The sequence below is a fragment of the Carya illinoinensis genome, chromosome 10 (assembly GCF_018687715.1).
Source record: "Carya illinoinensis cultivar Pawnee chromosome 10, C.illinoinensisPawnee_v1, whole genome shotgun sequence".
Lineage (NCBI taxonomy): Eukaryota > Viridiplantae > Streptophyta > Magnoliopsida > Fagales > Juglandaceae > Carya > Carya illinoinensis.
This window is the reverse complement of record NC_056761.1, coordinates 16,317,534-16,331,388: the sequence shown is the minus strand read 5'-3', so window position 1 is coordinate 16,331,388 and position 13,855 is coordinate 16,317,534. Positions and strand designations below refer to the sequence as shown.

The 13,855-nt window shown below is 39.2% G+C and overlaps 1 protein-coding gene across 2 annotated transcripts; it reads right to left on the bottom strand.

The window, feature by feature from the left end:
• Positions 1-7,838: 7,838 nt before the first annotated feature.
• LOC122280034 (ankyrin repeat-containing protein At5g02620-like) lies at positions 7,839-13,342 on the bottom strand. Of its 2 annotated transcripts, none has more exons than XM_043090986.1 (6): positions 13,120-13,342; positions 11,781-12,034; positions 11,104-11,586; positions 10,231-10,380; positions 8,649-9,088; positions 7,839-8,551 (listed from the first exon to the last, which is right to left on the bottom strand). In XM_043090986.1, the coding sequence occupies exons 2-6, from the start codon at positions 11,965-11,967 to the stop codon at positions 7,922-7,924; spliced, it is 1,890 nt and encodes a 629-aa protein (XP_042946920.1). In that variant the 5' UTR covers positions 11,968-12,034; positions 13,120-13,342; the 3' UTR covers positions 7,839-7,921. The 2 variants fall into 2 exon arrangements, with proteins under 2 accessions (XP_042946920.1, XP_042946921.1); XM_043090987.1 differs by lacking the exon at positions 13,120-13,342 and adding an exon at positions 12,971-13,113.
• Between the last annotated feature and the right edge of the window lie 513 nt (positions 13,343-13,855).

Genomic DNA, 13,855 nt, shown 5'->3' with positions numbered 1-13,855 from the left:
ACAATTTAAATAACTTTACTTAACATAAATTTTAAAACACAAGTTTAAAAGCATTCTGGTACTGCCTACGGGACATGTGGTTTTATCCAGAGCCATACCGCTCTGATACCACCTGTGACGACCCCAAATCCCTATGTACGGACACGGGGAAATCGAGACGTCCGGATGATGACATCACGGGTCATCACCCTATCGATGTGTGCCAAGTGTGTGTATAAGCGACGAATGTGCACGAGAAATACGCAGCGAAAAGCCAGACAATAATTAAGTACCAAAATTTTTCTTGTTTAATACAAAACTATTCAAAACATGCATAAATAAATATTACAAGACACAAATATAATTTTTTTGTACCAAATACAAAACATAACATCAGCAACCCAGCGGAGCCGCATCCTCGGGCTCAGCCTCCTCCTCCTCATCCTCGATCTCTGCACCAAAATCTACGGTACCAAAAATGGTGCCGCAGGTAAGTAAACTCCAAACACCACTAGATAAAAACATATAAATCTCAAACAACATGGATGCAAGAAAAGCCAATGCACATGACCCGCAAAACCACATTTTTACCACGCACGCCAAAAAACCCATTTGGCCCACAAAAACATATCCTTAAAACCAAGCCTCGCCATTATCCCAGATAATGGCCCAAACCACCATTTTCCCAGAAAATGGATCAAAAACCTCAGAAACCAAGCATCGCCATTTTTCCAGCAAATGGCCCACATCCGAAAACCATAAAAACAATCCGGTTATGCATGCACCATGATCTCCCCTAGGGATCATCCGCATGCCCTGGCTCTGTGCCACACTGCAGGTAACGACCACGCATGTGACACCTAAACGAGTGATACCCAGACTCGCGCCCCGCGCGTACCTGGCCAGGCGATCCTCTAGTCCCCGCCACTCTAGGGACCACGGAGTCGATACGACAGCGTTACCGTATCGTGCGATCCGGTCGTCGCCCTGCGACAACCCAGGGGATGTCACTCAGTTTTATCCACTCCCGAGTGACCAGAGGAGCTCTACCGAGATAATAACCCATCCCGGCTTAGGCGCGTGAGACACACGCCCCCAAAAACCATTTACCCTAATAAAACGGGATTTTTCCGATTAGAACAATATGCACATAAACACAATATGCAACTCACGCCTCATAGCATAAATAATCAAGCAAACACAAACAAGCAAAACCAAGCACTCCGTCCTCAATCCATCCGACCCCCGAACTCCTCGGCCTCAGTCCGGAATCAGCCAACCAACAACAATTAATTATTGAAAGAGCAAAATATATTTAAATCTAAAAGTAGGGTTTGGAAAATACTTACAGCGCTATACGGTATTTTTAGAAAACACGCGGCGTTGCAAACGGCGGAAGGAAAGCAACGTAACAGTGAAAATTCACTGTGGCCGTGGGTTGTAAAATACCCACTTTTGAACGGGGACAAACCAAGGCTTGGGATTGATAGAGAATGGTCTAAGGATGATTATGAAGCTAGTGGAAGTGAAGTTTGGCCGTGGGTAGCGGCGAAAACGGTGGTTGATGGTCAGATTTCTCAAAATGGAAAGCTAGCTCATGGGAGCTGTTCCGGTGGCTATTAGAGGCCGGAAACGGGTGGGTTAGGACGGCAAGGAATCAGTGATGAAGTGGTGAAGAGGTGGTGGCCGGAGGTGGAGCGACGGCGGTGGATCGGGACAAAATTTGTGGGGCTTTGTTGGGCATTTTCCGGCCAAACGGCTGGCGGGATGGGGCTGGGGTTCGGTGGGGTGGTGCGTCGGAGGGAGGGGGTTCGACCGGTGGGGGTGGTGTTGACCACGGTGGCCGGACGGCGGTGGGTCGGGGCTGAGGGTGCTTTCGGCGTGGGAGAGGAGAGAGAGAGAGAGACGATCGGGGGGGTTTACGCGCGGGAAGAAAAGAAAAAGAAGGAAAAAAAAGAAAAAGAAAAAAAAGAAAGAAGAAAAAGAAAAGAGAAAAAGAGAAAAAGGAAAAGAGGAAAAAAAAGAGATGTAGGAAGAAATGAGGTCCAATCCTCACTCCGGACAACAAAACAAATCCGTCGAGAACGAGATTAAAAACCGTAAATCAAATAAAAACTAAATTTAAAACGCAATAATTTAAAATAAATAAAGCAATATATTAATTAAATTAAAAACAACCCTTCAGTGAAAATACACGCAAAAGCAGGTCATCACATCTTCTGGTAGGAACGCATTTGGGATCGCCTCCTGCCCAAGCTCACCAGCATCATTAAGGGCGGTGGCATCAGGCTCGAGGATCCTAAAGTCCAAAGCTAGCAGATGTGCCTCTAGCACCTTTGAGTTGCGTTGAGGGTTAAGGATGACGTAGTCACGCATCTTCTCCAAGCCCTCCAGGTACCCTTAAGACGATGCCTCATCGCAGACAGAAAGCGTCTTTCTCAGCTACTTACTTGACCACGTGACCACCTCTTGCATCTGTTATAGGTTGTGGCGCAAATCCTAGATAACCACATCCTAACTGGCAATCCTCTCATGGCAGCCACCAGTTCGGCCAGCTCTTCTTCCTCACGGATCCTAGCCACAACCAACAAAGCCCAGCGATCCTCTGTGATGGCCGACAGGTCGGAATGCTCCCCCTCTAGCATTTTGATTCAACGTATGTGAAACTCTTGTAGGCCCTTCAACTCCTTATTCTCGCTCTTTTTTCCTACATGGGCTCTAAGTTTAGACAGTAGACTCAAGACCAATGAAGTAAAGAAGGAATGCAGAATGCGAGAAGTACCTTAGGGAGAATTTTTTCTAGGTACTCCACTTCGTGGCCTATGGTGGGATCCTCCCGTAGGGACTCATTCATAGGATTGGTAGGAATGGCTGTGTTCGCAATCTCTGGAGAACGCACTTTCAGACCCGACTGGATTACCTTCGCCTAGCCTAGTCAAAGCACCCTTGCTCATAGACAAAACAGGGGGAACCACCACAAAATGGCCACTCTCACCCCCACGTTGGCAACTCGTCACCTCCAGCGGAACCTACTGCCCCATTTGCCAATTTGCCAGGGCTCGGTGAGGTGCAAACTAAAGGCGCCTCTAGCACATTCCTTCCAAAGCTTAATGAGGTGGAAGAGTCTCGCACATCTGTCAGCCTCCCCTCTCTAGACCCACCAGCAACTCTACCTGTCGCAGACTCAGCCTGAGCGGTAGCAGTCGGGTCCTCACTCGTGGTACGAACGTGCCTAGAATCAGAGACTCCTTCATCATCGGTATCTACCCGGAGGGAATCAGTGGCCTTATCAAGATCAAAGGCTTCAATCAAGTATTGAGTAGTGGACAATAGAGAGGGAGACATCTCAACATTCAGCTCTAAGGGGGTTCCATCATCCGGGTTTGCACGAGGTGCCATATCCAAAAGAGCACTCCAGAAGTGCATATTGACCATTTCCACCCTTTGCAAAGTGCTGGTCGCATCTGCCGAGATGCATGGGTTCCTACAGATAGAATCCCTCGTAGAGACAACAAGAGGAAGGGACTTAGAAGTTGCACTCAGGCCCCCCCAGCCCACCAATGTCGGTAGAGCATTGCAGCAGAGGAAGGAGGGCCAACAATCTCTAAGAGATAGGACAAGCTACACTAATTGTCTAGGGAGCCAAGGCCTTTAGAGACATATGGACCTCCCCCCTTGGCTTCTGGAAAGGATTTAGAGGCCTGTTTCCTCGAAGAGTGTGGCAAAGGATCAAACACAGACCTTAAGTAGAGTGAGCAACATGACCCAACGGGGGAAGGAAGGCAAACAAAATATCTTCCTCAAGGAGGACCTTGGACTGAACCAGAAGCCGGTGTCGAGTTGACCAGTCCTACACAATCGCGATGCAATGCACCTCATTTGACGTGGCCACAGGGCGCACCACCTTGTCACTCGGCACGACTCCCCAGGCCACCTTTATCAGGAACTCAGCTTGGGAAATTTGTCCCATCGGGAATTCCCATCCTCAGCCACCCATAAAGAAGAATCTACCGGTCCAGTCTGAGACTTTGTGGTATCTCGACTCCAGCACAACCAACGTAGGTGCCATTCCTTTGAAGTTGCAGATCTCTCCTATTCCTATTTGTATGTGGTGAGTCAAGAGGAACTCACGATAAGTAAGATCAGCATTCTTTGGGTTAGACTTTAACAGAGCCCGTTGCCATAGCACGCAACAGCATATCAAGATTTGCCAGGCATTCAGATGAAGCTGGGCGGGCACTAGGCCCAAGTGGCACAAGACTTCACGGACAACATGGGGAAGGGCAGTCTTAGCCCATAGAAAAACATAGTGCAGGCTAACGATTATCCTGCAGGTTAGTTCCAACAGATGATTCACAGGAGAAAAATTACCCAAAAACCAGAGAGAAAAGTCTCTAGGGTTTAACGGAATATTATAAAATTAAGCAATCATGAAAATCAGTCCACAAGCCAGACTGTTATACCCAAAAATCGTGTTTATTCGAATTTTGCCAAAATAGAAAAATCTCAAAAATTACTCTAAATTGAAATTCAAAATAAAATAAACAATCTACAAAAAATCGGGCCCAAATCAGATTTAAAATGACTTCCTAACTGACAAGCGAAATATTATCATAAATAGTAAAAAATAACTAAAACTAGTTATTCGTAGGAGAAAACAGTAGAATTTGAGGTCGAAAAAAAGGAACATAGAGCAATGCTCGATGTGGACAGCGTGCGCGCCGAAAAGAGCTTTCCGAATTGGGGTCTTATGTGTGATTCCGACACCCGTAGCCAAAGTTATGGCCAAAAGACTAAAACACACTCAAAACGGCCTTAATAAGGAACATATCACAATTAATTCCTGCCTTTGCACTGATTTGCCAACTCATGGTATCTTAGCGCCATCAAGGTGCAATCTGACATCTCAGTATCATCTATCTCGGATCCCCCTGCATCAAAAAAGGGTGACTCCCATCCCCAAGCCATTTGCACTCATGGCCCCTTCACGTGGCCTAGGAATGTCCAGAGTAACTGAATCCAGAATGTGGTAGGTCAGCATTAGGGATTGAAGAAAGGCTGGGGCGGCCCTAGAGTGCTAATGACGAGCCAAGAACCTGGGCTACGACAAGCCGACCTCAGAGTTGTGCACAGAGCCTGTCAGTTTGGTGGATTTCTAGGAAGCCTTTGGGGTTAGAAAAGCTAAATTAAGCAAGGAAGGGTTAAGGTTGCAGGAAAAGGAGGGCAGTGGGCACAGTGAAAACACAGAAGGTAGAAGAAAGGTAGCAATGCGGATGGAGGAGGGAGCAAATTTAAAGGCAGTGTCTTATAATCGTGGACAGGGGGTAGCGCCAGATAGCCTATCTTGTTGGGTATGTGAAGCGACGAGAGTTGTATCATCACCCTGATGGTAGTATATGGGGAATCAGCATCGGACATGTGGAACGGCCACTAACCAGCCAATGTCGACATTCGACCTGATGAAAATTGGCAGAATAACTGTTAGGGTGTATTTTCGTCAGGGCCTAAGCCCATAATATTGCCCTAGGCCCATTACTTCGCCAAGCCCCATGAGCCGTGAGAATGCTGGCCCAAGCTTGCAAAGGCCCCCCATACCCGCGTGAGTCAGGCAGGCTCCAAAACTATGTGAGTCTAGAGTAATGATCAACATTGGGATAAGACGCTGCAGAAGGATGCGGGAGACCATGATCGGGGAAAAGGGAAGAGACAACATTAAGCAACTCTGTCGAAAACTCATGCCACATTAAATGACTGACATCAAGAAAACTACGCCGCATTAAATGCAATATGGCGGTGCCCCAGAATACAGGGCATGGCCCACTTGACTTGAAAGACCAAGTATAAAGGTCATCCAGAACTACGAGGTAAGGGAGGATGAACTCAAGTCTGTTGTTAATTATACTGCACTATTGTCTTCTTCTTTAAAGTACTTTGATCTCTATTTTATACTAACTTTGGCATCGGAGGTTCCTTGGGCCACCTCAGGGTCACCCCTCTCTTGCCTCAAGATCCAGCTCGAGTGAAGACCCAAACCGGCTGAGCAACCCGGCCCAAGGGTGTATGAAACACGACGTTAACATTTGACAATGTCTGTGGGATCTGACTAATCTTATAGTTGAGCGTGTCCTTCGTATGCCTACGAGGACATACGAAGCCATGCCGGGAAGCCACGCTGCATTAATGGCGCCCCTCCCTGGGCTCCATGCCACATTATTGGTGCTATCCTAGGAGTCACGCCACATTAAAGAATTCTGACCAAATAATAGTCAAAATGACATGAATCCCCTCAGGCAAGGTACAAGATGTCCCTCTAGAAACCTTATATAAAGCGGACCCTTAGATACAAATAACTCTCTCTAAACTTTGGTACTCTATCACAAACTACTAAGGAGATATACTGACTTAAACATTAGAGACTCCTTGACTGAGCCCACCCCCCTCTCCTATTTCCCTTATTTTCCTGAGTATGCAGATACAAAGACCCAGACCTAAGTTGTGGGAACCCGACCTAGAGGCGTACGAAACACGATGTTAACATCGCTTATAAAAAGAAACCAAGATATTTTCTTGCCTCTTATGAGATGTGAAAAAAATGAGAATATGAGATCTTATTAATGACAAAAAATAGGTGTGTGTGAAAAAATTGTTGAAATCTAAAACAAAACCTAAACAACTAAGTACTAAGTGTGATTTCTTAAAATGTTTTATTTTTGGGGTTTGGGGGGGGGGGGGGGGGGAGATTGCCCCCTAGCCATCAGCGTAGGTTAGGCCCTACACCCACTTAAAGCCATTTAAGTAAACAACCTAGCAATATTACAATATCCAATTTAGGCCTCATTTGGTTACGTAGTTCAGATGATATGATATGAGATATTTTGAATAATAGTGTGATTTTTGAGTTAAGATGAGATGAGATAGTTTGTAAAAAAGTATGTGTTTGGATGATGAAGTGAGATGAGATGATTTTTATAAAAGTGTGTGTTTTGATAGTGAGATGAGATGAAATGATTATAACTTTTTTATATATGATAAAGTGGTGGGTCTCATCAATTATTGAGAACTATTTAATTATTAGATGGAAAATATTATGAATATATTAAAAATAAGTAATATCCATTATTAATTTAAAAACCCATAAATATTTTGACTTTCCCAAAATAATTTTTTTGTAGTTAGACGTAATTATTTCAACATTCCCAAATATGAAAGCATTTCTTTGTTATTTGAAATGTTTTTCCAATTATATGTTACAATAAAATAAAAAATTATCATGGATAATTATATATATTAAAAATGTGGTAGCTATTTTTTTTCCAATTTTTAGTTGCAAATTTTGTAATAAATTTCCAAACTTGCAACCACCTTCAATTGTTAGGTGCACGCGTTGTCGGGCTGACTATTGGGATGTAAGGTGCATGAGAACAATCTTGTGTCAAATGGGCTAAAAAGAAATTGTTACATCAATGCACAGTATACAGAATGTAGAGATGAGTTAAAACATGATTGAATGTGCATTTGGATATGCAGATAAAATAAATAGTACAACTGAGATGAGATTGTTTGATTCCTATTTATGTATCCAACCGGCCCACTCACCTAAATCATACTACAATGACAAAATTTTCAGTGAGCAGATACAACTTATAAGGTAGTTCAATGATAAGATTTTAGCAATTACTTTATATGTTATAAATAGCCCGAAAATAAGAAATCCAATAACAATTATATAATGAAGAATAGTGCATGTGGGGAAATTTTCAGTAAGTACTTACAAGTTGTGATTTAGGGTAAGGGTGGGCATTTCTAGCCCACATTGATAAATTGCAAACTAGTGCAAAAATGGAAAATTCCGACAATCCTTTATGACAAAACAATATGTATGAGGGAAAAATCCTGACAACAGAACTTAAATACAACAGTCAATTGCCTAGTTGAATTCTTCCTAGAAAAGTCTACGTTCATGTGGTCGGAAAAGAAACCTAGAAACATATGTTGAGCGGAATATATCCGCCCAAAGTCTATAATGTAAAGTTAAAAACATTGTAACTGGAATGGCAGCCAAACTTGTTATAATAATTGGAACACTTGTGATTTCACTGTCGTATACCAGAAAGCAGGTAGCGCTGAAAGCTATCACCATGCTTGCTATAGAGATGAAAAGTGTTGCAAGTCCAAGCAACAACCTTGCAGGTAATGAGTACAGGAAATCCTTTTCTGCATAGCGTGATGTGAGGATTGACAAGAACGTTAATATCGATGTCGATGAGGAGACCAATGCAATTGCATCTGATATGAAGAACGCCATAAACCATTTGCCACTTAATAAAATTGGAGTGCCTAGCTCTTGATTGTTGCCACCTGGTACAGTGAAGGCTGCAGTGAAAACTACAGTGGCAATCAATGTCGCCACAAGCATGCCATAGTTTGCAGTGTCCTTCATCCACTTTTCACCTTCTTTGTGCAAATTCTTATGTGTCTTCGTAAATAATTCCCATGGTGTATCTAAAGTTTTGTTGTTTTCATCTATATTCTTCTTCTTTCTGTATGAAGGTTGAACAATCTTTTCTATCTCCTGTAATATTAATTCAAGTCTTAAGTAGTTGACAAGTAATTTAAAGTGAAATACATAGCCAGAATAAATAGAATAAGTAAATCAAATAGATCCGAACCTTGAACCACAATAGCTCTCGTTGCAATTTAAGTGCTGCCCCTGATATGATATTTAGTCGGTCTGGAGGAGCTATTTCTGCAGCTAAGTGCAACATATTGTTATGGTGATTGTCAGTATAGAGGGCGATGATACCCTTGATGGCACCTAGCTCATATATTAGATTGAATACACTCTCTTGCCGATATATAATAGCAAAGTGAAATATACTTCTTTTTTTCTCGTCTAAACTCCATATGAGATCAGGATATGATCGTATAAGTATAATTAGAAACTCAACGTTCCCTGATATTGCAGCATCAAAAAGGAAAGACGAATGGTTTTGAACCATGTCTGAGAAGTCTTTCTCTGGCAATTGTCGAACGTTTACCCAGAGTAGATCAACCAATTGATGGGCTATTGTGCGCATCAAAGCTTTGTTATAGATCCCTTTGAACGACCCTGGGATTGGGGAAAAAAAAAATCAATCGTCACCTCATTGAAAACAAGTATTGATTTTATAAACAAAAAAGATGGAAACCCTGCATGGGTACATTACACTAAGAAGAGAGACATGATATTGGAGATGGCATAATTACTCCATTGAGCTTCGGAAGGTTTCTTGACCTATACAACTTTATAAGCCTATTGCAGCCATATATACATTATATATAAATATATATATTTATACATATATATGAGCTTTACTACACATAAACTCACACGACACCTTGTTTTTTTAATTTTTTTGGATTGATTGTTCTTAAATTAATTAAATTATTCTACGAATTATCTATATATAAAATATTTAGTAAAAGAAAAAAAATTAAAATTAAAATTAAAATTTAGTGTATGGACTTATGTTTAGAATTACATATATATATATATATATATACGGAGAAAACATCACCTGCATGCTCAATCAAGGAACTGTATCGGTGGCTTTAATTATTAATTGGTTATTTTATGAATGGGTATTCTTATCTAGCAAGTCTCCTTGTTGAGAAATGTCGTGCGTATAATATGGCCAGAAAAAAAAAAAAAAAATAAATCTTAACATAAGGCCACACACCACATTTTTGTTTTTTAAATTTTTTTAAGAATTGTTTTTTTAGTTAATTCTTCTTAAACTAATTGAATTCATCTACTCATGATTATCTATATTAAAAAAATATTATTTTTTAGCTTATTTTTTCTATAACAAATATGTGGTGTATGAATCATAATAAGAAAAATGATAGCTACAGTTGTAAGTACACAAACGTTATGCAATCACTTTAAAAAAAATGAATAAATATGAGACCCATATAAAAAGAAATTAATTTTTTAATTATAGATCCCACTTTTTTTTAAAACGACTGCAAGGTACGTATGCACTCTACAATTATATGTAACATTACTTGGATAATAAATAGAACAACTCAATTAGTTTAATGAAAATAAAATAAAATAATAAAATAATAAAAATAAAAAATCATAGTAAAACATGTAAGGTATGTGCATGGTATGGAATGATGAGTAAGATCCCTCTTATATATATATATATATATATAAACGTGCATATATGCCAGTACTAAAGAAAATTGGGTAGGCAGCAAACTAACAGAAGTTTACGCATCTTTCCCAGATGGATAGCTGACTTCTGCTGCCAATTGCATCAGGTTTTTTGGCTAGCTCTTGCAATGCTATCTTCCCATATGCATTCTTCATTGTTGCTAATTCTGGATCTCTTTTCAGAATTTTCAATGCTATATCTGTCCATGAAGCAGCAGTAAAGTTGAATTGATCCCAGTTGACGCAGGTTAGTTAGGCTAGGTTGGCCCATGGATAATTAAAAACAAATTCCCTATATGGTCAATAACATTACTAATTAATGTTAGTCATTTTGAAAATTGAGCATGATATAAGTTTTGTATATATGGTAATTCAATCCGACGATTAAGTCAAGTTGGATCAATTACAATAATAACATCAAACAAACGTAATGGCCGCATTGTAAATTATTTGTCACAAAACTCACAACAACAACAATAATAATAGAAAAATTCTATTTTCAATTTTTAAGTAGGGACTACATGTACAGACCTTTTATTAAATGAGAAAAAGATCATTTTAGGAGGGATATTTTAGTAATTTAAAAAAATTTTAAAGATAAAATTATCTATACTTATATTGCAGTCTCCAAATAGGGATTATACGTAGCATTGCTCATAATAATATTAAGGAAAATACTAAATATATTTAAGGAAAACTTACAAAAAATTTATTTCTCTATATGTCAATTATTGATATGCTACGTGAAATTTAAAATTTAAAATTTAAATTTAAAAAAAAAAGTAATAAAATGAGTTTTAGAAATAAAAATGTAAGTAAATTTATAAATATATGTAACACTGCAATAAAATGAGATCAAGAAGTAATTTATAAGTATAAGTAATTAATAAAATGAGATCAAGAAGGGCGAAGTTCGTACATACCATACAAATCAGTAGAAATACAGGCGACAAGGATATCAATGCGTTCAGGAGGAGTCAAATCTTCAAAAGGAGTGACAGAGTACAGATAAGACACCATGTTTCTACGTCCGTGCAAAGCTGCCATGTAAAGAGGCGTGACTGATTCGATACTAACACGAATCTGCGGCAGTTGATTGTTCTTATTCACCATCTCCTCCGCAATTGCCACGATTCCCGATGCAGCAGCGTAGCAAATGGCTGTATTATTACTTCTATTTTTTATTTCTAAGTCGCTTGGATTCATCCGCTTTACCAATTCTTTTACAAAATCAGTGCTCTCTGCTGCAGCCGCGATGTGAAGAACTGTATCCTTCTGTCTTGTTATGGAATATGTAGCAGCTTTTGGGTATTTATCAAGTACATCCTTAGCAGCTGACCAATCACCTTTTAGGGCAGCTTGATAGAGACGAACAGAAGTGTTGAGGAAATGAAATCTTCTTGTCCCTATATATATATTTTTTTTCGTGCATAAGTAATCACAATGCCGTTTAGATTCTAATTAAGAAGCTGGAACATTTAATTAGTTTCTGTGTATCCAGTTATTTATGTCGTTTTTCTCTTTGTGAACGAATGCAGTTTATTCGCGTGTTAATTACATTTGCACATGTGGGCGAGCTAGAGAGAGAAAAAGTACTTACTCTCATCAATATCATCGTGATTATCCTCATTTTCAGATTCCTCCTCAATCGAGCTCAACCCATTTAATGATTCGGATGCATCCCAATAATATTCTGGTTGAGGAGATGTTGCAGATGGAACAGAGCGGGGTCCTCGTTTACTCATGCCTAAATGATCACTCCTTGCAATTATCTTTGTTATCTTCATAATTTTGAGATGCTCTTTTAAGTATTGATATATAGCACCTTCGTTGACTTAATTCGTTCGTTACTCCCTGGTAAGAAATATTACAAACAGATTATGCATAGAAAAGAAATAAATAATAAATATACTTAATATATGTGACATTATGTATGCACAGATGAATTCGTGATCAGGTACTTACGCATGATTTGTGAGTCAATTTTAGCAGAACATGACAATCAAATGCACAGCGTACGGTAACTAACATAGTCGCACACGAATGGGTAAAAACACGGGTTTGGGCGAATGCCATAAATCGTCTTTGCTGCAGTAGTTTGAATGCTTCCCTCAACAGATTAGTATCAACTCATCATAGTAAATTTGTCCTCCAAATGATTTATAGATATAATCTCTGTGATAAATTATGTAAATCCGTATGTCTCATTTTCTATTTATATTTCTTGTACTTATTTACAAGTTACTATTATAGACTTATGTATGGGCACCGTACAGATACCCCAAACCACCACTGTTGGCTTCCGAGCCCATTCATTATCGTGGATCGGGGATGATTCTTTTTTCCATTTTAGCCTGTTGTGCGATTTTATTAATTAATAATATGAAAAGTACAACAATCTACTATAAGAGAAACATAAAATTAGTCCACACTTTCTATTTATATGTGTCACAACTATTATTCTACCATAGCCGCAGACGGAATAAAAAAAATATTTGCATCTTCGAGTTTATTTGTTAAAAGGGCATACTACTTAATATTTCAATAGTTTTTTTTAATACTTCAGTAGTTATTAGCTAGCTAGTCAGGTAAATATATTTTTTGAGCCTCGTTGAACTCTTATAAGTATATTATAAGAAGTCAATCTGGAATATTAACTGGAGGAAAAGGGAAAGAAATATTTATTTTTAAGGACACAATTAAGACATGCACATCTCAAGCTGCTTGTCATGGAGAACAGAGAAATTCAATTTTAGGAAGAAAAGAAAGGGAAAGTCGTCGAAAATATACCTCAAGAATGTTCGATTAGGCGTCATTACTAAGAGTGGGGCATGCGCTTGGCACCCATGGTCATACACATCCATCAAACCGAATTTGAAATACACGGAACCATGCATACCCAAAACAGATACTTTAAAGTTTATGAAAATAGAATTTACCTTCTATCTAAAGCAATGGTGAGAAATAGAGGGAAAGGAGGTGCACGACGATCATTCCGTGAATGGATGTGATGGCTGTTAGGTGTGGTTGCTGCATATTGAGCAGAGGACGAAATTTGCGGAAGTGGGGAATGAGAGAGAGGGAGGAAGATTGTGGCGTATAAGAGTGCCATCGATGGAGCAGACGATATCTATTCTCTATGGATAAAGAGTCAGTTTGGATGGACGAAAATGCGTTGTTTGCAATTTTTTTCAAGTCCTTTGTGGTAATTATGCTTTAAACAAAATGCCCTCCAAATTCTGATGATTTTATTTTGTTGTGACAGGCAAATGTGCCCAACCTCTTGTCAGATGATGACAAGAAGTTGGCTATTTTCTCTTCGCACTTTTGTACTGCTCTATACATGACAGCACTGTGTTAATTTATGGAACGCTGTTAATATTATAAGTGTATATATATATATATATATTCCTCTGGATATCATATGTATGGATGAGAGGACTTTAATGTCCAAATTAAGGATGCATTGTGGTAGTAAGATGATCTTAAATAATCTATGAATAATAGTGAAAAAGTGATGACAAATTAATGATAAAATTTCCTTTTTTTTTTTTAATTTTTTAATTTTCTCTTTTAATGCATTGGGTTATGTGTAATAGCTATACATGACAGCATTGTGTTAATTTATGTAACACTCTTAATTATAAGTGTATATATATAGACATATAATTTGTA